Genomic DNA, 22,111 nt, shown 5'->3' on the forward strand with positions numbered 1-22,111 from the left:
CTTGGACTGAGTCAGAACAGTGGAACTGATGGGAAGTTGTCAGAGAGTAGGTCTATGTTGAAAACAGAGCCAACAAGATTTGTTGATAGATTGTATTTTGGGTGTATAAGCAAGAGAGGAGTTCCAGAAGGAACCAGCTCTACCAGCACCTTGATTTTAGCCCTACAAGGCTTATTTCGGACTTACAGCCTCCAGAACTATTAGAGAATAAATTTTTATGCCAGGCACAGTGGCTCATGCCTATAATCCTAGCACTTTAGGAGGCTAAAGTGGGCAGATCGCCTGAGCCCAAAAGTTCGAGACCAGCCTGGGCAACATGGCGAGACTTTGTCTCTACAAAAACACAAAAAAATTAGCTGGGCGTGGTGGTGCACCTGTAGTCACAGCTACTCAGGAGACTGAGGTGGGGAGGATTTCTGGAGCCTGGAAGGCCAAAGCTGCCGGGAGCCAAGATCATGCCAGTGCACTCCAGGCTTGGTGACAGACTGAGACCCTGTCTCAAAACACACAAACACATACACACACACAAATTGTGTTGTTACAAGTCCGTGACTTTGTGGTAATTTGTGACAGCAGCAATAGGAAACTAATACGCAATTAGACATCTAAGTAGAGATACTGAGTAGCTGTTGGACATGAGTCTAGAATTCAGGAGATACATGAAAATATGAATTTGGAACTCATCACCATACAGATTTATTTAAAACCATGAGCCTAAATAAGGGTTCCAACAGAGAAAGTGTGATAGAGAAAAGAAGAGGCCTTTAGTCTGTTTCTGAGCACCCCAATGTCTATTGGTCAGAATGATGAGAAAAATGAGAAAGAAAATAATAATTTTCTTATTATTATTTTTATTATTCTATTATATAGAGAGGGGATTGAGACATCGGGAGGAGGAAGAAAACAGTTCAGAGAGACTGATTCCAGTGAGGGTCATGACGATGTAATAAAGGAGGCTTGTGGATAATACAGACCCTAGGACCAGGGGATCTTCAAGGTGAAGAGACAGGGCCTCTAAGGCACTATATTCCCTGGAGAGCAAAACCAACGATCACAGCATTGAAAATACAGAAGCTGAACTTCCACTGGACAGGAGACAGGGGTGTTGTGAGAGGGTAACTATTATTTTCCATTCATTTTCCAAGAAAAATGGGAAGGATCATCCAGTAAAGCATAAAAAGAGCCAAGAGTCTGAGGTTCCAGAAGCCAAGGGAAGAAAGCATTTCCAGGAGTAAACAAATGTCAAGTGCAGCTCCATCACAGATTTGAAATTTGATGCTCACTAATGGTTTCCACTTTACATTTTTCACTAATGCTACAAAAATTCTAGGAGGGGCAACTAATGTTTGAGAGTGAGATGCTCTACAGAACATGCTTATATTTATCCTTTTAGAGATTGCCTAAGCTCTGATCCTCTCTTGGAAAGCTACCTTCTGGACAACATTAGTTGGATGCTTAAAATAAAGTCATTTGTTCATTTGACAAGTATTTTCGAGTGCCTGTTAGCTAGGTTCTGAGAACATGCTGATGAACTAACAAGATCCCTGCTCTCATGGGAAAACTTTCAATCTAGGGTACTTGCTGAGGCCAAACATCACCTCTTTTACCAAGCTTTTGCCAACACTTTTCAGTAGTTGTTTTTCCTTCTTTGTACATATTCATAGAACTCATCACATTTAATATATTAGCCAGTTATTGCCTCTGCTAGTAAACCCTCCCCTCCTTTAGGAAAACAACCCTATCTTAGTCATCTTCATATACAGATACCCTCATATGTAGGTTGGAAATATGATTTATTATTAAAACCAGGAAATGTTTGCAAGAGAAAGGAGGCTCAATTGACACCAAGACAGGGGATGTAAACTGGGACTTCCTAGGACAAACAAAAATGTATAGTCACCCTATCACTCAGTTTATGTCAAAATAACTGTTGAATAAATACATTTTGCTTCCTGAAAAAACACATTTTCTGAAATGTGACTTAATATTTTGCTTTTGGCTTTAATCGAGGATCAATATGTAGGAAATAGTGTTAGGAAAAGTGTTTCTGCATCTTTTGTAAAACTGTTATTGGAGACTGTGTCCATTATTTTGTCCAGTGTTCCTCATATAAAGAACCATGTAATTACTCTTAGAATTGAGTGCTAGAAAAAAATATTGCTTTTTTCAAGGAGCTGGTGGTGCACTTTCTCTTCCTAGATAATGAGAGCTCAGTAATACATCAATCACCCTCTTATATTGGCAGCCACAAGCTAGAGCTAAATTACATCCTCAAGTTGCAATTGACGCTGTGTCAAAATGTTCCAAATTTTGACTTTTCCTTTGCCTTAAACATTTATTGTGCACCTACTATGTGCTTAGTTCTGTTATTTAATCTAGAGAGATGGCAGAGATCCACACACATGTGATTCCTGTGTTCATGGCATTTTCTTAGTTCTAGTGCATTTACCTACTCTTTTAGTACAGCATTAGGATATTTTCTTGTAGAAAGCCTTACATTTTTGTAGGAGCAAGGCAGATATTAAGAAAAATTGAATGAAGTGCAATAGGCCAACAAATTAGAGAGGGGTATGGATGGTAGTCACAAAAGGCTTGGGCAGAAGTAGGGCATGAAGTCATTTGAGCAGACCAAGAGCCCTGAAGTTCCTATTTTGGTACTTTTGTTTTTCATAAGGTTTCAAACCTGCTAATTTTCTTTTGAAAAAGAAGGAAAGGCCCGCCTAAGAAAACATAATTATTTCTAAAGCTGTATTTATCATCTTTACTAATATTGGTAAAGAGTACTTGATCAAATAAGGCATAGGGGATATTGTCAAAATCCAGAAATGCTGAAAGTACTTGTCTCTAGGCTACAGAGAAAGAAAAACTCACAAATTGGGTTTTAATATGATACACCCTAATACACCCTAGGATTGAGTAAATATTTGGTTTCTAGAGTATAGTATAGTCTATTTTTGCAGGACAAGAAAATGATGAGTACTATATTTTTTAAAAGAACCTGTCTACTTATAGATAGATGAACTTAGCTGTCAGTTATAACCTTAGAAAGGGACTTGAACAAGCTGCTGTAGTCTTCCCAGCCAAGAGAAGGGCATTAGAGGTCAACCAGAAAGCACTATCTTGGCTGGTACAACAATGTCATCAAAAACAAGAAACACATCTTTATGTGTGAGCTTATTTAGCATGTCACAGTGTTGAAGGAAAATGGTCAAATGAAGGAAAGGTTCTTCATGCAAGCAATTTAGTTGTTGCCTTTTGAACCTGGAGAAGAATTGTAGTGTGGTGGGTATAACAGGAAAGACTGACAGATAACCTGTTAGAAGAGGGGACTGAGAAGGATAGAGAATGAAAAAGGCAGGGAAGTCTGCTCCTACAAAACCAGCTGTGTTGGCACTTTCTCTTCTACAACAGCATACTGAAATGAATATGAAACCAGTAGCATGAAACACTTGACCAATATATAGCATTAAATGAATCGCAATTTAATTGTGAGCTCTTGAGTCCCACTACTTCTATTATTATTATATTGCTTCAACATGAAAGAATAAAATTAGAAGCTGAGATAGATATTAATTTGCTATGTAAGCCTTTTTTTAAGTCTATCTACCGAATATCCTGGATATTGCATTTTTTAAAAAAAATACATCAAATGCAGTCAGATTTGCTATATAATACAAATAAAATTACTCTTTTTAGCTAATGTTTATGCCACATTTTTAGCCTTCTGGCTCACTGTTATTACCATAGTGTCATTTATGCAGGGATCGTGTGTTTTTGGTAAGTTTAAGGGTTATCCACGGACCTTAACAAGCACAAGAGGTGAATTCACTAAGATCTAGAGTGCTTCAAATGACATTGTAAACATTGGACTGCCTGAAAACAGAGGTGTGTCTCAGAACAGAATACCTCTGTGCATACACACAGAATGATAGGTCTGGAAAGGGATCTCTAGTAGCTACTCATTCTGTTCCTGTCTCCAGGTACGATGGTGGCTAAACCACAATACAAGTGGAGTGAGAAGATGGTTAGATCCTCAGAGGCTCCTGCACCTGTTAGGTTTCCCACTCTGTCTGCAATTTTGGTACTAATGTAACTTAGCCAAGACTGCCCATTTCCCCAAGCTGCAGCCAGTTGAGCCATCAAATAAAATAATTTATGTTATCATCCCTTTCCTGGCTCTCCCTTGGTTGCCCAAAGCTGTTCAAAACTGAGTGCTGGAGACTGAAAGTCACGGTCAAAAGGAAAAGTCTGAACTTCAGGTAGATCTGACCAGAAAGTTAAGGCTATCTTTTTACTTTGCACGGCAGGAGAACCTTCTTTACATATCATCCAATCATGTTAATTGTTTGAGCTGAAGCTCTGTAAAGAAATCACCTTCATCCACCAAAACTAGGAATTCAGGGTCACTGGCAGAACTGCAAAACAGGATTGCAGCAACTCAGCACACACATTGTAAGATGATTTGCTTCTGAGAGCTTGTTTTGAGCTACCACCTGACCAAACGCATCACCACCGTTATCTATAAAATATTTACTTTTACAGGGCAAGAAAGAGGTACTAAAATTGCCCTGTGTCAGTGTGGAGTTTACTTCTTTGAAGAATAAATCGAGGAGGCTACATGATTAATTCAAATAGGAGTCTCTTTTCTTTTCACTTGATCTTGAGACTTCAATGTCACTTTAAGTCAAAATCAAAGACATGTTGAGAAACATGAGAAAATATGTTTATTTTTTTTATTTTTTCATGGTGGTCTCATAGGTTATTTTTTCTAGGTTATGAGAAAATAAAAAACTTTTAAACAAAGAAGAAGCCAAATTTGGAGAAAGAGGAGATATTATTGGACTTGGGTCTATATTTCTGAAAAGTAGCCTAGAATTTTATAAAAGCAAAAAACACAAACATTATCCTTGTGTTTATATCAGGAAGTAAGTATTTTAAAACATGCAATATATATTTTAAACACTTCTCTTGTTTTGAATCTTGCGTTGCACCCAAAGAATGCTACTGGTTACCAAATTGTTCTTTGGCAGAGTAGCCTGACCCTTAAAAAAAGGAACAGAAGTATTATAGCATGTGATTATAGCACAGGACAAAATTATGAATCCTCAACCCTGAGCAGATATTAACTAATCCTATGATCTGACCTTAAGAGGTTACCTTGAAGTATTCCTCTACATTACATTATGTATATTACATGGTAATGAATGACAGTTTTCATGGCTCCTAATAAAGAGCTGCTTCTCTTTATTTAGAGAACAAAGTCGGGGGTTTACAGATAATATCTGAGTTTATCACTGAGCTGCTCAGCCTCCTCATCTATGTGCCTCAGCTTGTCTCAATCAGTGCTGGTTATCTCAGCAATAAAGCATTCAGCCTCTAGAAGTTGGTTTCTTCCTACACCCTATAAACAAGAGGATGAATATCTTGTTACGTGTGCTAAAATGGGTTGGGTGAAATGAGCATTACTGTGCTCCCTGTCACTAGCTATAATCAGCTTTTCAAATCTACATTGAGTATGTCCCCACACATAGCACACTAAGGAAGAAAGATGTTTGTGACAACATATTCCTGAGAAGCAGCAGTTCTAACAGCCCAGTGACACAGCTATTCATTCCAGTTTCTTTGTGCAGAGACATTGTCCCAACTCCTTCACCATGTGCTAACAATTAGATAATGACTACATAAATGTAGAGAAAAAGCAGTGTCATGGATGGTGGGTGGTTTGTTTTCTTAGTTCTTTATTGAAAACATATGGAGATGTTTATATATAAATAGAAAACAATAGAACGCTGCCGTCATGTAAGCAGCAACTAAAAACGTTCTACACGAATAGAAATCAAACATTTCTATACCTATGCCAGAATTCTGGTTTACTGATATCTACACATCCTGTCTTATTTGGCTTGAAAAGGTGTTTTATTATTTTACTCTTTTTATTTCTAGTTGGAAGCAAATTGTGGAGCAGGAGATTTTTGTTTCTGTTTTCATTTCTTTCTTGGCTTAAACAAATTACTTTGTTAGCAGGAATAACTTCTGTCCAAGTATACCTTGTGTTACAATCATGAAAAAAAAGTTTTTAATCTATGCATTTAACTAAGTCTTTGTATTTCTGAATTAAAAATGAGGACTTGTGGCCTGACAGAAGTGTCTTTCAGGAGACCCAGCAGTAGAGAGGTTGTGAGCACTGCTGAGGAGGTGGAAGGAATTCCTCTGGGTTGGAATTCTGGCTGCACCACTTAACTAGCAAGGTAACCGTGGGAAAGTTAGTCAACCTGACTAAACCTGTTCCTTCATCTGTGAGATGAGAAATATGAGAGCACTGATGGAATGATTGTGCACACTCATGGGATGAGCTGTAAGACGTTACACATAGTGTCTGGCTCATAGGAAACATCGCAGAAATGCTGTCTACCATTGTTGTAATCAGCTAACAAAAGGGCTTATATTGGGACCATCCTTGAAAATCTGAGAAGTGTTGATGCTCAGTGCCAAGAACAGTAACAACAGTAATGCTACTGTTTACCAAGTGCTAGTTATGCCCTAACCTTTACAATGTACTGTTTTGACAATTCCATGAGCTGGGTACCATTATCATCCCCATTACAGCTAAAAATGGGTTGATGTGAGGGTCAAACCTAGTCTGGATCATTCAGAAGCTTACACTCTTGATCTCTCCGCTAAAATGGCTGCCACATATATAGCCGAGGGCACCTTTGAAACCTTCTTTATTTACACTATTCTCTACGTTCCTGTCAACAACCTGTGACACTGCACAATGGCATTCACAAACTGTGAAGCCCCCTGTCCCTAGGACATCTGTACATTTGTAGTTAAAGAGGACCAGGAAGCACTTAATGAACACATTATTAGAAGCCCTAGTTTTCCATTCATGCATCCACTTTCTCTTTGCTTTAAAGGCCTTTCTTTAAAGGTGCTTGAAGCTTCATATGGACAGGCTCATTATTCAAGCTTTTGTCCCAACCTACAGATGCAGAAGCCAAGGACCAAGGTAACATGACTTGGGGACATTCACCCGCCTTGGAAGCCCAGTGTATCAGTTGCTGAGTCAGGAATACAATAGACTGAGCCCAGGGTGGTGTCCAACTCACCAGGCTGCTCATTAATGTTGGGTCTAATAGCCAAACTGCTAACTAGCTCCACTGTTTACAAACTTTTATTTTAAGTTCAGGGGTACATGTGCAGGTTTGTTACACAGGGAAACTTGCGTCATGAGAGTTTGTTGTACAGATTATTTTCTCTCCCAGGTATTAAACCTAGTACCCATTAGTTATTTTTCCTGATCCTCTCCCTCCTTCCACTGTCCACCCTCTGGTAGGTCCAAGTGTGTGTTGTTTCCCTCTGTCTGTCCATGTGTTCTCACCATTTAACTCCCACTTATAAGTGAGAACATGCAGTGTTCGGTTTTCCATTTCTGTGTTAGTTTGCTAAGGATAATGGCCTCCATCTCCATCCACGTCCCCGCAAAGGAGATGATCTCATTATTTTTGTGGTTGCATAGTATTCCATGGTGTGTATATACCACATTTCCTTTACCCAGTCTATCATTGATGGGCATTTAGGTTGATTCCATGTCTTTGCTATTGTGAATAGTGCTTCAGTGAACATACACATGCATGTGTCTTTATAATACAGAATGATTTCTATTCCCCCTTTACTGGTATATACACAGTAATGGGGTTGCTGGGTTGAGTGGTAATTCTGTCTCTAGGTCTTTGAGGAGTCGCCACACTACTTTCCACAATGGTTGAACTAATCTACGCTCCCATCAACATTGTATAAGTGTTCCCTCTTCTCCTCAGCCTCACCAGCGTGTATTTTTTTAGTTTTTAATAATAGCCATTCCGACTGGTGTGAGATGGTATCTCATTGTGGTTTTGATTTGCATTTCTCTAATGGTCAGTGATATTGAGCTTTTTTTCATATGCTTATTGGCCGCTTGTATGTCTTCTACTGAGAAGCCTCTGTTCATGTCACTTTTTAATGGGGTTGTTTTTCTCTTGTAAATTGTTAAGTTCCTTACAGATGCTGGATATTAGACCTTTGTCAGATGCATAGTTTGCAAAACTTTTCTCCCGTTCTGTAGGTTGTCTGTTTACTCTGTTGATAGTTTTTTTTGCAGTACAGAAACTCTTAATTAGGTTCCATCTGTCAATTTTTGCTTTCGTTGCGATTGCTTTTGGCATCTTTGTCATGAAATCTTTGCTAGTTCCTATGTCCAGAATGGTATGCCTAGGTTGTCTTCTGGGTTTCTATAGTTTTGGGCTTTACATTTAAGTCTTTAATCAATCTTTAGTTGATTTTTGTATATGGTGTAGAGAAGGGGTCCAGTTTCAACTTCTGCGTATGGCTAGTCAGTTATCCCAGCATTCTTTATTAAATGGAGAACCATTTCCCCATTGCTTTTATTGTCAGCTTTGTCAAAGATCAAATACTTGTAGGTGTTCAGCCTTATTTCTGGGCTCTCTACTCTGTTCCATTGGTCTTTGTGTCTATTTTTTGTACCAGTACCATGCTGTTTTGGTTACCATAATCCTGTAGTATAATTTGAAGTTGCCTCCAGCTTTGTTCTTTTTGCTTATGATTGCCTTGGCTATTTGGGCTATTTTGGGATTCCATATGAATTTAAAATAGTTTTTTCTAGTTCCATGAAGAATGTCATAGGTAGTTTGATAGGAACAGCATTGAATCTGTAAATTGTTTTGGGCAGTATGGCCATTTTAAGGATATTGATTCTTCCTATCATGTAGCTCCAATTTTAACATACATAGTACATGATTAGAAGCACTTTGCCTGATTTTCTTGTTGGAAAAATGGGATCTGCCTGCAATAGGGAAACTCTTACAAACAAGATTGCTCAATTCTGTTTTCATTTGCAAGATATATTATGAACTTTCTTTTCTCCTTTTTGCAGGAGAGGGAAACAGTTTAGGGTTGTGGGTATGGCAGGGCATACAAGGGAAGAGGCTTAGGACTGCCAAATTACATGTCAACCTGCTGACTTAGCATCAATATACTAGTTAAACGAGCCCTGAATGTAAGACATTAATGCAAATATTTTGCATATCATTAACTCTAATGATGCTACCATAATGCAGTAACCTCAGCTGAAAGCTGAGGTGGCACTTTTTATTATAAATGCTTTGGGTCTTTCACTAAAAATCACCATGAAGACAAGTCCCTTAGACTTGTTCATATACAGAAATATGAACAGACTTCTGCATCATTAACCTTCTCATCATTAACAATAACAAAAACTGTTGGTGTCTCAGGGCTGTAAATGCCAGCAACATCTTTCTCTAGAACCTGTCACTGCTCTTGCCCTTGTAACTACAATACACTTCAAGAGCAAAAGGTTAGGCAATCATTGTAAAATGGAATCTGTTTTAGAAAAAAAATGCTACGCAATCCCCAAATTGTTATGTAAGTGGAAAATCATTCTAAATGCAGAATAAGTATTGCTTACCCTTCAGTGCCATGCTAGGTAGTGTGGAGTCTTAGAAAGCAGGGAGTTTCAGAGCCAGCGCTTCCATTTGCCAGCTGTATAACATTGAGCAAATCACTTGACCTCTCTGATTGTCAGATCCTTTCCTATAAAACAGCAACATTAATAATACTGCTTTGTCTATTTTATGAGTGGCCAAAGAACACCAAAGGAGACTGCAAATGTGAAAGCTCTCTGGACGCAATGTACAAATGTTGTTATTGATTTTTTACTAGGTGAGTAATGAGGAATGAGTAGCAGTGTTTGTCCAAGGATAGCTTGGGAATAAGTCAACCAAGGTGGCAGTTGGTAAGTCTTAAAGATGTGGATGGCTCCTGAGAAATAGATGAGCTGGCCAGTTTGAAGGATTTTAAAGTTCCAAGTTTTAGGGCTGGGTAGCAATTTAACTGTGCAACCTGTCAAGAGCCTATTATATTCTAAGTTCATGCTGTGACAATATTGGCTACATGAAATAACTGTGTGCTTTCTTACCAGACTTTATTTGGAAAGAGTTTATGAACTAGTGGCCTGGCAGAGTTGCCTGGAATTAGAGTACTGCGGTTTTACACCAGGGATAGCAGTGTTTCATGCCTTGTTCTATTGCCTCCCTCCCTGGGGATTTAACATATGGAACAACAACAAAATCAGAACCCCAAGACAAACCTGTCAGCTTGATGTCTTTAAGCTTTGGCAGAACTCACAATTAAGATAAGATAGAATATCTATTTAGAGGGAAGAGGTGCAAAGAAATAAGTTCACAGAGCATACCTTCTTTTTTCTGAGCATGGCTAATACTATCTGGAGATCCCTGCCACATAGGAGGAATTGTATACCAGAACACAGTGAATACTTAAGAAAATTAGTTGAAAGAATATTATTGCTAGTAGAAATAACTGAACATCTTTGATATGGGACTTTATATTTCCCTTCATTATATTTTTTTAATCCTTTCCAGCCAACTCTTGAGTTTGGCAAATCCTAGGCTGAGTAATTGTGCATCTCAGAATGGTTAGATAATATGCAGACCAGACCCTAAGTCAGGCACAGCAACATGTGTTTTGGCACAGCCGTGAGGAGGTAAAGTATTTGGTAATTGTTGTTAGATAGTTCCCAAGGAGAAAACACAGAAGCAACAGATAAAAATCAAACAACTTTCTCTTGTGTTTAGGTAAATATTTCCAACTACAGCCTAGTGATGGAGTCTGACACGGGAACCTTCTTACCCACTGGGCTGCAATTCACTGGCAGTGAAAAGGCCAGGGCCATCATGGAGGAGGTTATGAGCCTGCTGCAGCCCCTCAATATCACTCAGGTCCTGAGCCATGGAGAAGGGACAGACATCAACTTTTGGATCCAAGCTGGAGTGCCTGGTAAGACCAAAAGATGAAGTTATGTTCCTTATATGTTACCAACAATTTAAAATAAAATTTCTACTTTAATAGAGCACAAGGAATACTGGTAGGCCAGGTTGTGCATGGAAACCTTAAGCTTTTGTTCAAGGTATAATCTGATGATTTCCAAAACTGGGATAATAGTCCTCACCTTGTATTTGTTTACCCATCTGTATCCCCCTACTCTTTCTAAATTATAAGCTCCTCACTCCCAGAGATGCTGATTTAGTCATTCTGGAATTGGGCCTAAAAATCCATTGTTTTGTTTTGTTTTTTAAGGAGGTATCTTTGGTGATTATAGCACAAATGATCTCATAACCAAAATTTGAGAAATAGAGTAGAAGGCAAATATTACTACTAATATCCTTCTAGTTCTAGTCCTGTACTAGAAAAACTTCCCTGATCCAAATAATTCCCTATTAAAACACTGTGGTATCTGAAATTTTACCATTAGAGATGGATTTCTTGAGGGTGGGGTACTTCCTTTTAATCATATTTTATCTTAATGCAAAGACTCCTGTGCAAGAGGTTGAGCACAAGCTAATTTACCCTGGTCAGTGATTTATCATGTGAATATCCCGAAGAGAAGTCGTAAGTCCCTGGGGTCAGGGATAAAATTACGAAATGGGAGTGGACATGAGGAGGTTACTTACAGGAATACAAGCTGGAACTGGTTTTTGTTTTTTGTTTTTTGTTTTTTTGGGTTTTTTTTGAGACAGGGTCTCACTCTGTCGCCTGGCCTGGGGTCCAGTGACACGATCACAGCTCGCTGTGACCTCCACCGCCCGGCCTCAAGCAATCTTCCTGTCTCAGCCTCCCAAGTAGCTGGGACTATGAGTGTGCACCACTATGCCTGGCTAACTTTTGTATTTTTTATAGAGACAGAGTTTCGCCATGTTGCCCAGGCTGGTCTCCCAACTCCTGGGTTCAAGTGATCTGCCTGCCTTGGCCTCCCAAAGTGCTGGGATTACAGGCATAAGCCACCATGCCTGGCCTCTAGAACAGTCTTAAAGAGACAAATTTATACTACTTCACTAAGTTACCTAAGCCTGGCCATTGAAAAAGGTTATTGATTTTAAGTGTTTGTGACTCAAGGTTTCTCCCTCAATACCATTACATCCACAATCCAAAAAAGTTAAAGGATCCATCTGCAAATTGTTCTGTATTTGTACTATACAAATAGGAAGCCCAACCTTTGAACAGTTTTAACATTGCTGTATTCAGAACTATTTCTGTGGCTACAAACATTTCAGAGGTACTAAAACAGTGTCTCTGGACTTACTCCACTCCAGATTTTTTTTTTCCAGGCTGCAAAGTAGATTTTACCAATAGTTACATACTACATAGATTTAAGATTTTTAAAAAGCTTATTCTTGCAATACTGCAGATTTTTAAGGCATATTTTAAGTTTTAAGGTTTATAATAATCTTTCATAACTAAAAATAAAAGGAGCTTTTCTTATTCTAACACAAAGACCAAAATTCTTTCCCTTTGTTCTTTGTTCTGTGTATATGTTAACGTATTTTGAAATTTCTTAAAGCAACATTTCCATTTACAATGCTGTACTTCTCCGGACAGATCCAATACTATCTACATATGTGTCATTGATAGACATGATCTAAGTGTAGGGGAGAGAGTCTGCCCTTTAAGTTATATAGAATCATTTGTATGAAATTCTAGATATTTCCTGATTCTGAAATATTTCAACAGGAACTTCTTAAAAACTGAGAAACCCTGAATAAGCTGCTGTGTGGTAGCTGTGAAGAAAAGACTGGTAGACTGTGGGAGAATGAGAGTGCAGACTGGGGGTGCCCAAAGGTGAGGTGAGGAGCTGAAACCTAAGACAGAATTGGGAACAAAAACTTGTCCCTCCCCATCCCAGGGATTTCTTATTTTGTTGTATTTGATCACTGAGACTTGGCTCTAGCTTAATTCCTTCACATGTACATGTTACATAAGAATGGTTCTGTTTGGAGTGATCAGACTAATTTGATTCTTTTCACCTAAAATAAGAAAGCGTTTTCTGTCTCTGCCATGGTAAGGTGAGGTCAGATTTGATTTCTACCTAACAGAATGGAGTGGGGAGACTGAGCCCATTATAGTTGCATAAGAATTAATAAGAGGCCGGGTGCGGTGGCTCATGCCTGTAATCCCAGCACTTTGGGAGGCTGAGGTGGGTAAATCACTTGAGGTCAGGGGTTCGAGACCAGCCTGACCAACATGGTGAAACCCCGTCTCTACTAAAACAATACAAAATTAGCCGGGTGTGGTGGTGCAAGCCTATAATCCCAGCTAACTGGGAGGCGGAGGCAGGAGAATCACTTGAACCCAGGAGGCGGAGGTTGCAGTGAGCTGAGATCATGCCACTGCACTCCAGCCTGGGCAACAAGAGTGAAACTCCATCTCAAAACAAACAAACAAAAAAGAATTAATAAGAGTTAAAATGTATTGAACTACTAATATGTAGGAAGTACTCAGGCTTTTTGCAGATACTGTTTTATCCATACAACCATCCTATGAAGGAGATACAATTATCATTATTCCTATTTTGCAGATGAAGAAAGACTCATAAGGGTTAAGTGACTCGCCCAAGACTATACCGCCCTTAGGGCAGGAGTCACCCTGAGAACAGGCCATTTTGGCTTCAAGGCTGGTGGCCCTTTTCTCACAATATGCAACAACACTGAGGAGTCTGGAATGCTGAGAAGTCTCCAAATCTCTGGCAGTGTCTAAAATGTTTATCTTACCCAGCTCTTGCTTATGCAAAGGATTTCAGTCCATTCCTGCTCCACAGTGATTTACCACTGAGAGAAAGGAGTTTGTTATTGTAAATAACTACTTATATCTTCTCACATTCTTTGTTCTACTCCCTTCTTTACCTCTGAAAGATCAGAAAGGTTTGCATAAAGTCAGTAGCTCATTTAGATGATTATAAATGTTTCCTGGAATTCTGTTTTATTTCCTTTAGAGCATTATAAGAGAGAACCAAATTACTGCTGTCTTCCTTTTATTACTTTTGAGTTATCCTTTGATATTTCAAATTTGGGCTATTCCTGGAAGAAACAATGGTACTACTTATAACTCCTGTTACCTATTGAAAATTTCAGGAACTTCACTGTGCGCAGTGGCTTACCCCTGTAATCCTAGCACTTTGAGAGGCTGCAAGGTGGGAGAACTGCTTGAGGCCAGGAGTTTAAGACCAGCCTGGGCAACACAGCAAGACCCCTATCTGTGAAAAAAAAAAAAAAAACAACTCTGATTCTAAAAAAAAAAGAAAGAAAAAGATGAAGAACCATACTTGGGTTCTTCATGTTTTTTCTAAAAGATGAAGATGAATTCGTCTGAAAAAGAAAAAAGAAAGTAAAAATATATCAGTTGTGTACCCTATATTTGTGAAGGCCTGATAAATTATAACTTAAAGCTCAGGGTAGGATTCTAAATACTAATTAAGTTATCATTTAAATAACTGCTCACCTAACTTCTAAAAAATTAATGATAAATAATATTTCTAAACTCCATCCTTTTTTCTTTCTTTTTTTCTTTCATTGATTCAATAAACATTTATTGAGTCCCTACCATGTTCTAGGCCTATTAAATTTCTATAATTTGAGGTGACTGTATGATGACTAGGCCCCAATGTCCCATGTATACTATTTACCAAAATACTGATAGAATTAAATATCTATCACACAAATAGAATTAAAATTCAACATTGTTTTCATTAATTATAGAAGACAAAAGGATCAATTTATAATATGGTCATCTTTGGGAGAGAAAAGATGGTATCTTTTACCCATCTAGATGATATCTATGATGGACGGAATAACTGTCAACATAAATATAAGGCTTTGGGGGGAAAAAGATTTTCTTTAAAAAGCATCTTGGATATACTTTCTGCATAAACCTTTGTTCTAGATCTTCAGATTCCAGCCTTCTCCCATGTCCGCCTCCTTCCATATTCCTATTCTTTCCCTCCAAATCCTCAGTCCTCTTTAAGGCTCATTCTGTATTCATTAGTGTTCGTGAGTCCCTCCTGAGTCTGTAGTGCTCTATTGCTTTCCCAAATTTCTAATGTGCTTCAAGACTCCGTCCCACAACCTGGAGTGTGAATTACAAACTGTGATATTATTCTTGGAACATTAGGGGTTTATGTGCATCCTGCTGCCTATACGCAGTGATCAGTCCTTTGAGGTTAAGGTCAATAATTTCTAATTCTTTGCCTATTCCATAGCTGTCGGTTTAATTTTGGGAAACATTTAAATTCTTATAAATCTGACTTAGCAGAAACAAAAACATTGAAATAATTATTGTCTAGACAAGCTTTTAGATACTTCAGTTTAAGAATGTGAAGAAAATAAAGAATACTAAGAAAAGAGCCAAAAAAGTATAAAAAATATTGGGAGAATGATACAAATTGGGAAGCCTAGAGCAATAAGGATTATTTCTCTTAAAGGAGCAAAGACTAAGAGAAGATATATCTTTCAAACGTTAGTGATTCGCACACATAAAATGGTGAACTGCTATTCCCTGACAATTTGAAAGACAATACAAGAAATGACTTAAAGTGACCCAAGAGGGATTTTAGCTAGTCTCTATTCACTCCAGATAATAGAGAGGCTTTAAATCTTAAGTTTTTGCCTGATTCTCCAATTCTGAGCTCCAGGTTAGAATGAAAGGAGTCTATTTCATTCTGAGTATGTCACCAATGAGGTATAATCCATGGTTCTTAGATGTCTCTAAGTGCATCCTTCTTGAATATATTTCTTCTTTAGAAACGTATTCACAAAATATACATTAATGAAAAAAATTAAATACCCTCTTACTGTGACCTGAGAGAATGAGCCCACTCTTACTCTATATCTTCCAAGAAGAATTTACTCCTCTGCTTCAGAACCTGAAATTCAGCTTTTTGTTGTTGTTGTTTTTAGTGTGGTGGCTTGTGGTAGATGGTATATTGGAAGGAGTTAGAGGACTTGAGTATGTATTCTGGCTTCAAAACTTCTAACTATATAGGCAAACGATGTAATTTTTCTAAGCCTCATTTATTTGTTATTAAGCATCCTTATTAATCAACTATTGTATGGTACTGGAGAATCAGTAGTTAAAAAAAAAAATACAGATAAGATTCATACATACCCTCACAGACAACACAGACTAGTAATGATACTTGGTTATTTCATCTGCAAAATAGGTCTGGTAACCTATGAGTCATTATTTCTACCAAGCCTCCACTTGTGTTCTCCTCCTCCTTTGTCCCCTATCTCATTAGCAGGCACCATAATCCAGAAACCTCAAAAGCATCCAGAACATAAAGCCAAACATTCACAAGTCCTGTTTACTCCAAATCCCTCCTATTTCTTAAACCCATTCCCTCCTCCCCACCCCCACAGAACTTGTCTCACCAAAACTCACTGATTCCTACAGCAGCCTCTTAGTAATGTCCCAACCTGTATTTTTAATCCTCTTTCACCTAATTGGCTCACTGCTTCCAGAGTGAACTTTCTAAAGTGAAAATCAGTATATCAACCTGGATGCTTTTGGCTGCAAAATAAAACAGAAGACCCAGTCAGAATGGCAGTAAGGGGATAATGGTTTTAAACTCGCTTAAAAAGAACTTTGCAGCAGGTGTTACAGAGTGCATAATTTGGCCATTCCACCACATCGGGGACCTTGGTTCTTTGCATCTTTCCATGTTGACATTCTCAGCATGTAGAGTTTTGTCAGGCCTGTCCCTTTGTGGTCCCAGGATGACTGCAGTTGCTCTAAGCAGCACACTCTCATACGTTGTGCAGTAGTGGAAGAGAGAATGTCTGTAACAGATATCCCTTTTGAAGAGTGAGGAAATGTTTTCTAGAAGCCCTAAAACAAGTTTCTTAAACTCCATATTATTGGCCAAAATTGTGACGTATGTCTGTGGCTAAATCATGCAGTGGCGATAGAAAGTGGAATTACCTAGATTGGCTTATACTGATCAAATTTTACTTCCTAGGCATAGGGTGGGGCCCAGTATTCACTGAAAAACAACTTCCTGAGAAGCTGTTTGAGAAAAATTGGGATTCTTCAGGGAAAAGCCGATGATGTCTATTGGGTAAATAATTAAAAGTAGCTGCAATATCTGATCGTCTCTGCTCCTTGCTTCCAATCCTCCAGCGTCTCCCTGCTGTCTCCAGAGTGTTATGTATGACTAAAGTGCTCACAAGTATTGCACTCGAGGCCCAAAATCTCAGAAATCGCCTCTAAATAACTTACGTAGTCAAACACCACCTGTTCCTCAATAACCTATGGAAACAAACAAATGAAAATGGTAATTTTAAAAAAAAGAAATCAAGGGCATCCAAATCAGTAAAGAGGAAGTCAAACTGTCGCTATTTGCTGATGATATGACCATATACCTAGAAAACCCTAAAGACTCCTCCAGTCCTTTCTATCCGTCTCTCAGTCATACAAGTCTAATTGAAATTCCGGGCACACCTGCTGCTCTCATACTTCCTTGCCACTGGACCTGCCCTATTCTGTCTTTTTTCACCAGTTAATTTCCACTCACTCATGATGCAGCTCCTTGTTCTCCTCCTTCTCAAGCCTTCTGCAATGTGCTCCAGTCTGAGTAAATGTCCCCTGGGTATGCTCCTGCAATGCCCTGTGTTCACCTCTCCTCTTAGTACTTACCTTGTTCTCCTAATTGTGATCAGTTGTGAATTCCTCAGAATTCTCAGTGCCTACAACTGCCTGGCCCTCAACAAAATGTCCATGACTCAAATGCTGAATAAGTGGGATCCATGTTTGTAGGAAGAGTAAGATAATGCCAATGAGGTTTATTAACTGTAATGCAAGACACAATTGTAAGTTATGATTACTTTGGTAATAACGTCACTCATTGAGCTGTCCTCTTTCTTTGCATATTGTGTTGTTTTAAAAATCATATTTTAATTTATTTCATATTTTCTATAATAGTTCAGACTCCACGTTGAAGTACCAAATACACAGATTACTCAGAATTTAATGTATTTTCCATCTTGCTTATTTCTGCCCAATACCTCATATGGCATTAAGCAGAACTAAATTAAAACTTTCCATTTCTACATTTCCAAAGGCCTTTCCTCTAAAATGTTCTATGAAAGGAGACATCAGAACACAAGTAGGAATGGTACTGTAAAGTAAACTGAAGGTTCAGCCTCTGGATCCAGGACTCCTGCGTTTTCCAGTCACCAGGTGGAATAGTGCAGCCCAGCAGTTCTATGTCCCCTGTTGTCCCTAATTAAAGGGTGCCTCCCTTATGGTGAAAACACTCTGTGCAGTGATGTTTGAAGGCATTGATGCTCCATGGTAAGCAGACTTCGCCCTACGGGGAACATGAAAAGGAACTTCTCTGATTTGTGGCTGTAGCCCTCAAGCCTTCATTTAAATAGCCAGGGCAGTTTCATTCAATCGGCAAGCATGTGCTGAGTGCCTACTCTAAACCAAGTGCTGTTTAGACACGGAGGATAGAGGACGAAAAAGACTCACCAGGTCTCTGCTCTTGTGGAGTTTACATTGTGATGGAGGGGTGGGACATTGGGAGGATACAGACTATAACAAAGAAATAGATTAAGAATAGAGAAAAACATTAGACATTGATAATGGCTATGCAGAGAATTATAGTAGGTAGTTACCTCTTACCTCCTTAATTCAGGTGAGTCAGAGCTCTTGCTATTCACTGACTGCTATTTGTTAGACAGCTGTGTATGACATCCTCATCAATATTGAGTTCCTGGAAATTGTTCATCAGAACGGCTTATAAGCTTCTTCTGCTCTTCCCCCTTGCAGTAGATCTGCTCCCGCTCAAACAAAAACCACTGGGTATCTTGCCCAAAGCAGACCTGGCTCATGCCTTCTAGGATAATTACCAAGTAGGAGAAGAGCAAATTGTTACACCATTGGGCAGTCAGTCACGCACTACTTTATGAAGTCTCTTCTATTGTGCCTTGAACTGTTTTTTAAAGCACACACTTTAACTTTAAAGTTAATATGCTTTGTACTTTATCTCCTTAACTGGATTGAGGATGAAGAGACTATTTTCTTCTTGTTTATATACCCACGACAACCATTATTACTTGGCACATAAAATGTATCCAGTAAATGTTTACTGATTAGATGTATTGATTTAAAGATGAAAATAAGCAAAGGAACAATCAAAGGAAGTTTTTGGTATAGTACCAAGATAAATAACACATGCAGAATAACTGCAGGGGCTCACAGGTCAGAAGACAGGAAAGACCTGGAAGAGAGGAGCTTGAGCTGGACATTGAAAGATATGTAGTGTCAGAATGGACAGGCCAGGCACGGTAGCCCATGCCTGTAATCCCAGGACTTTGGGACGTCAAGGTGGGCAGATCACCTGAGGTCAGGAGTTCAAGACCAGCATGACCAACAAGGTGAAACCCCCTCTCTACTAAAAATACAAAATTAGCCAGATGTAGTGGTGGGTGCCTGTAATCCCAGCTACTCAGGAGGCTGAAGCAGGAGAATCGCTTGAACCCGGGAGGCAGAGGTTGCAGTGAGCCAAGATTGCACCACTGCACTCCAGCCTGGGCGACAAGAGTGAGAGTGAGACTCTGTCTCAAAAAAAAAAAAAAAAGGACAGAAGAGGGTAGAGAAAACCATTCCTGATGAGATAATAATATGAACAAGGCAGGTGTCCCTGTGGGGCCAGAAAGGAAAGTGACGCCACTTTCTAATTCATCTTGCAGGGCAGTGGGCGATGAGAATAGGTGAGTACCTCTGGGCCAGATGAAAAAGAGTCATAAATATCAGGTGAAAAGTCTCATAGCTGATGCAAAGTTACCAGAACGCCTTATAAGGAGAGGGATTAATAAAAGTAGTGTTTTAGGATGTAAATCCCTAAAGCTCGTGCCTGGAGCATCCAGGTCACACTCAAGTAGAAGGCTCAAAGTGAGAACCCTTAAAGGGAACCCAGGAGCTTGAGGAGGTAGCATAGGGTTCAAAACAATTGCTTTAGAAAATCAGATAGTGATATTGCTCCATTTTATGTACGATAATGACCCATAAAACACTATTACTTAAGTCTCTGTACCATTTCCCATGCCTTCTAATGACACAGCCTAGAAGTTTTCCTTCTCTATCTTCCCCTTTTAGGATCTCAAGATGAGCTCTTCTGAGTTCCCCTTCTTATTCATTGGACTTTCCATCAGTTTCGCTTTACCAGTTCTCAAATTTGTTTCTTACATTACACTTTGATCAATGGGTAGCTATAGTGTATGTAAATTATGGAGCATACAAAAATGAGATATGGCCCCTTCTCTCCTGAAGCTCACAATTGAAAACTGATTTTGGTTAGCTTAATACTCATGAATATAAGAATAAAGACTTCATCATAGAAAACTAAATAAAGCTACATTAAAATTTCTAAGAAAAATATCTAAAATTACTTGAAAGTCAGTGGAGTATAAGGAACAAGGATTTCAAAATATGTTTTCTCCTTGTCAGCCATGTAAGGTTTTTCTCTCCCTGCTTTAAATAATTAGGGAATGTAGAATTTATTTTGACATGTTTTAATATATCAAGTGATTTTAAAATGTGATTTTTAAAAATGCTATTACCAAAACTTCCAAACATATACAAAAGTAAAATAATATAATGAACCCCCATACACCCACCACTCAGCTTAAGAAGTTTTTCACTCATAGTCAGTCCTATTTTGGCTACACCCCAGCTACTCTCCTACACCCAGTTTATTTTGAAGCAGATCTCCAAAATCACATCATTTCATTTATAAATATTTTAATTTGTATTTCTAAAAGGTAAGGACTCGTTTTGTTTTTGTTTGTTTGGGTTTTGTTTTTGTTTTTGTTGTTTTGTTTTGTTTTGTTTTTTTGAGATGGAGAGTTGCTCTGTCACCCAGGCTGGAGTGCAGTGGTGCAATCTCGGCTCACTGCAACCTCTGCCTCCCAGGTTCAAGTGATCCTCCTGCCTCAGCCTCCTGAGTACCTGGGATTACAGGTGCGTGCCACCGTGCCAAGCTAATTTTTATATTTTTAGTAGAGATGGGTTTTTACCATGTTGGTCAGGCTGGTCTTGAACTCCTGACCTCAAGTGATCCACCTGCCTCAGTCTCCCAAAGTGCTGGGATTATAGGCATAAGCCACTGAGCCCAGCCAAGGACTCATTTTTATTTATATAACTATAATACTATTATTCTACCTAAAATATTTCACAGTGATTTCTTAATATAATATCTAATATATGGCCAGTTTTCAAATATTCCCAATTGTCTTCATACTTCTTTAAAAATAGTTTTGTAATATAAACCAGGATTCCAATAAGGTTCAAACAATGCAGTTGGCTGATATATCCCAAGTTTCTTGTAATCCATAGGTTCTACTTACATCTTTTTGCTTCTTATCACTTATATGTTACAGATGCCAAGTATTTGTCCTGACTCCATTTCCACGGCATCATTTGTCATGTTCCCCTATCCCTTGTATATCCTGTGAATTGAGTTAAATCTAGAGGCTTTCCCTGATTTAAGTTTGATTTTTTTTTTTTAGGCAGGGGACAGGGAGTGGGCTAAAATGCTTTATAGATGTTGCTGCTTGTTTTCATTAGGAATAATGTCTAATTATCTCCCTTTTTATGACATTAGCAGCCTAGATACATTAAGTTGACCCTTGAACAACAGGGAGTTTAGGGGTACTGAGCCCTGCACACAAAAATCTGCATATAACTTTTGACTCCCCAAAAACTTAACTACTAATGACCTACTGTTGATCAGAAGTCTTTATGATAACATGGTCAATTAACACATATTTTGTAAATGTATTATATACTGTATTCTTCTAATAAAGTAAGCTAGAGAAGAGAAAACTATTAAGAAAAGCATAAGGAAGAGATACATTTATAGTACTGTACTCTATTTGTCAATACCATCTGTTTACAAGATGAATTTTCTGAAATGGCAACCACAGTGGCACACCTCAATCTGTGGTACGTATCAAGTAATTCCACTTTTTCTTGTAAAGTCACGACTTTTCTCTGCTTCTTGGGAGCACTTCCAACATCACTAGTTGCGCATTGTATGAGTCCTATGGTGTTAGTCAAAGTCTACAGTATTACACTAAATGTGATGAAAAGTTATGTGAGAGCCATGAGATATCACTTTTTCCTGCGATATGCAATTTACTGGAGAGATAAACTGCTCACATAGAGGTGATTAGCATCCGCA

At 38.6% G+C, this 22,111-nt stretch overlaps 2 protein-coding genes across 19 annotated transcripts in view; one reads left to right on the top strand and one right to left on the bottom strand.

Annotated features, from left to right (window-relative positions):
- Window positions 1–22,111, top strand: part of CPQ (carboxypeptidase Q) — a 491,970-nt gene that overhangs the window by 403,599 nt on the left and 66,260 nt on the right. For 17 of the 18 annotated variants that reach the window (XM_073999152.1, XM_073999150.1, XM_073999151.1 and 14 more), the window contains one exon: window positions 10,671–10,872. In XM_073999152.1, the coding sequence (XP_073855253.1) occupies window positions 10,671–10,872 (202 nt within the window). Of the gene's footprint in view, window positions 1–10,670; window positions 10,873–12,603; window positions 12,630–22,111 lie in introns of those variants that run through there. The other variant, XM_065519462.1, reaches the window with a different exon arrangement.
- The window catches only part of TSPYL5 (TSPY like 5), a 329,325-nt gene that overhangs the window by 101,148 nt on the left and 206,066 nt on the right, over window positions 1–22,111 (bottom strand). The window lies entirely within an intron of this gene.

This window comes from Macaca fascicularis, chromosome 8 (genome assembly GCF_037993035.2).
Source record: "Macaca fascicularis isolate 582-1 chromosome 8, T2T-MFA8v1.1".
Classification (NCBI taxonomy): Eukaryota; Metazoa; Chordata; class Mammalia; order Primates; family Cercopithecidae; genus Macaca; species Macaca fascicularis.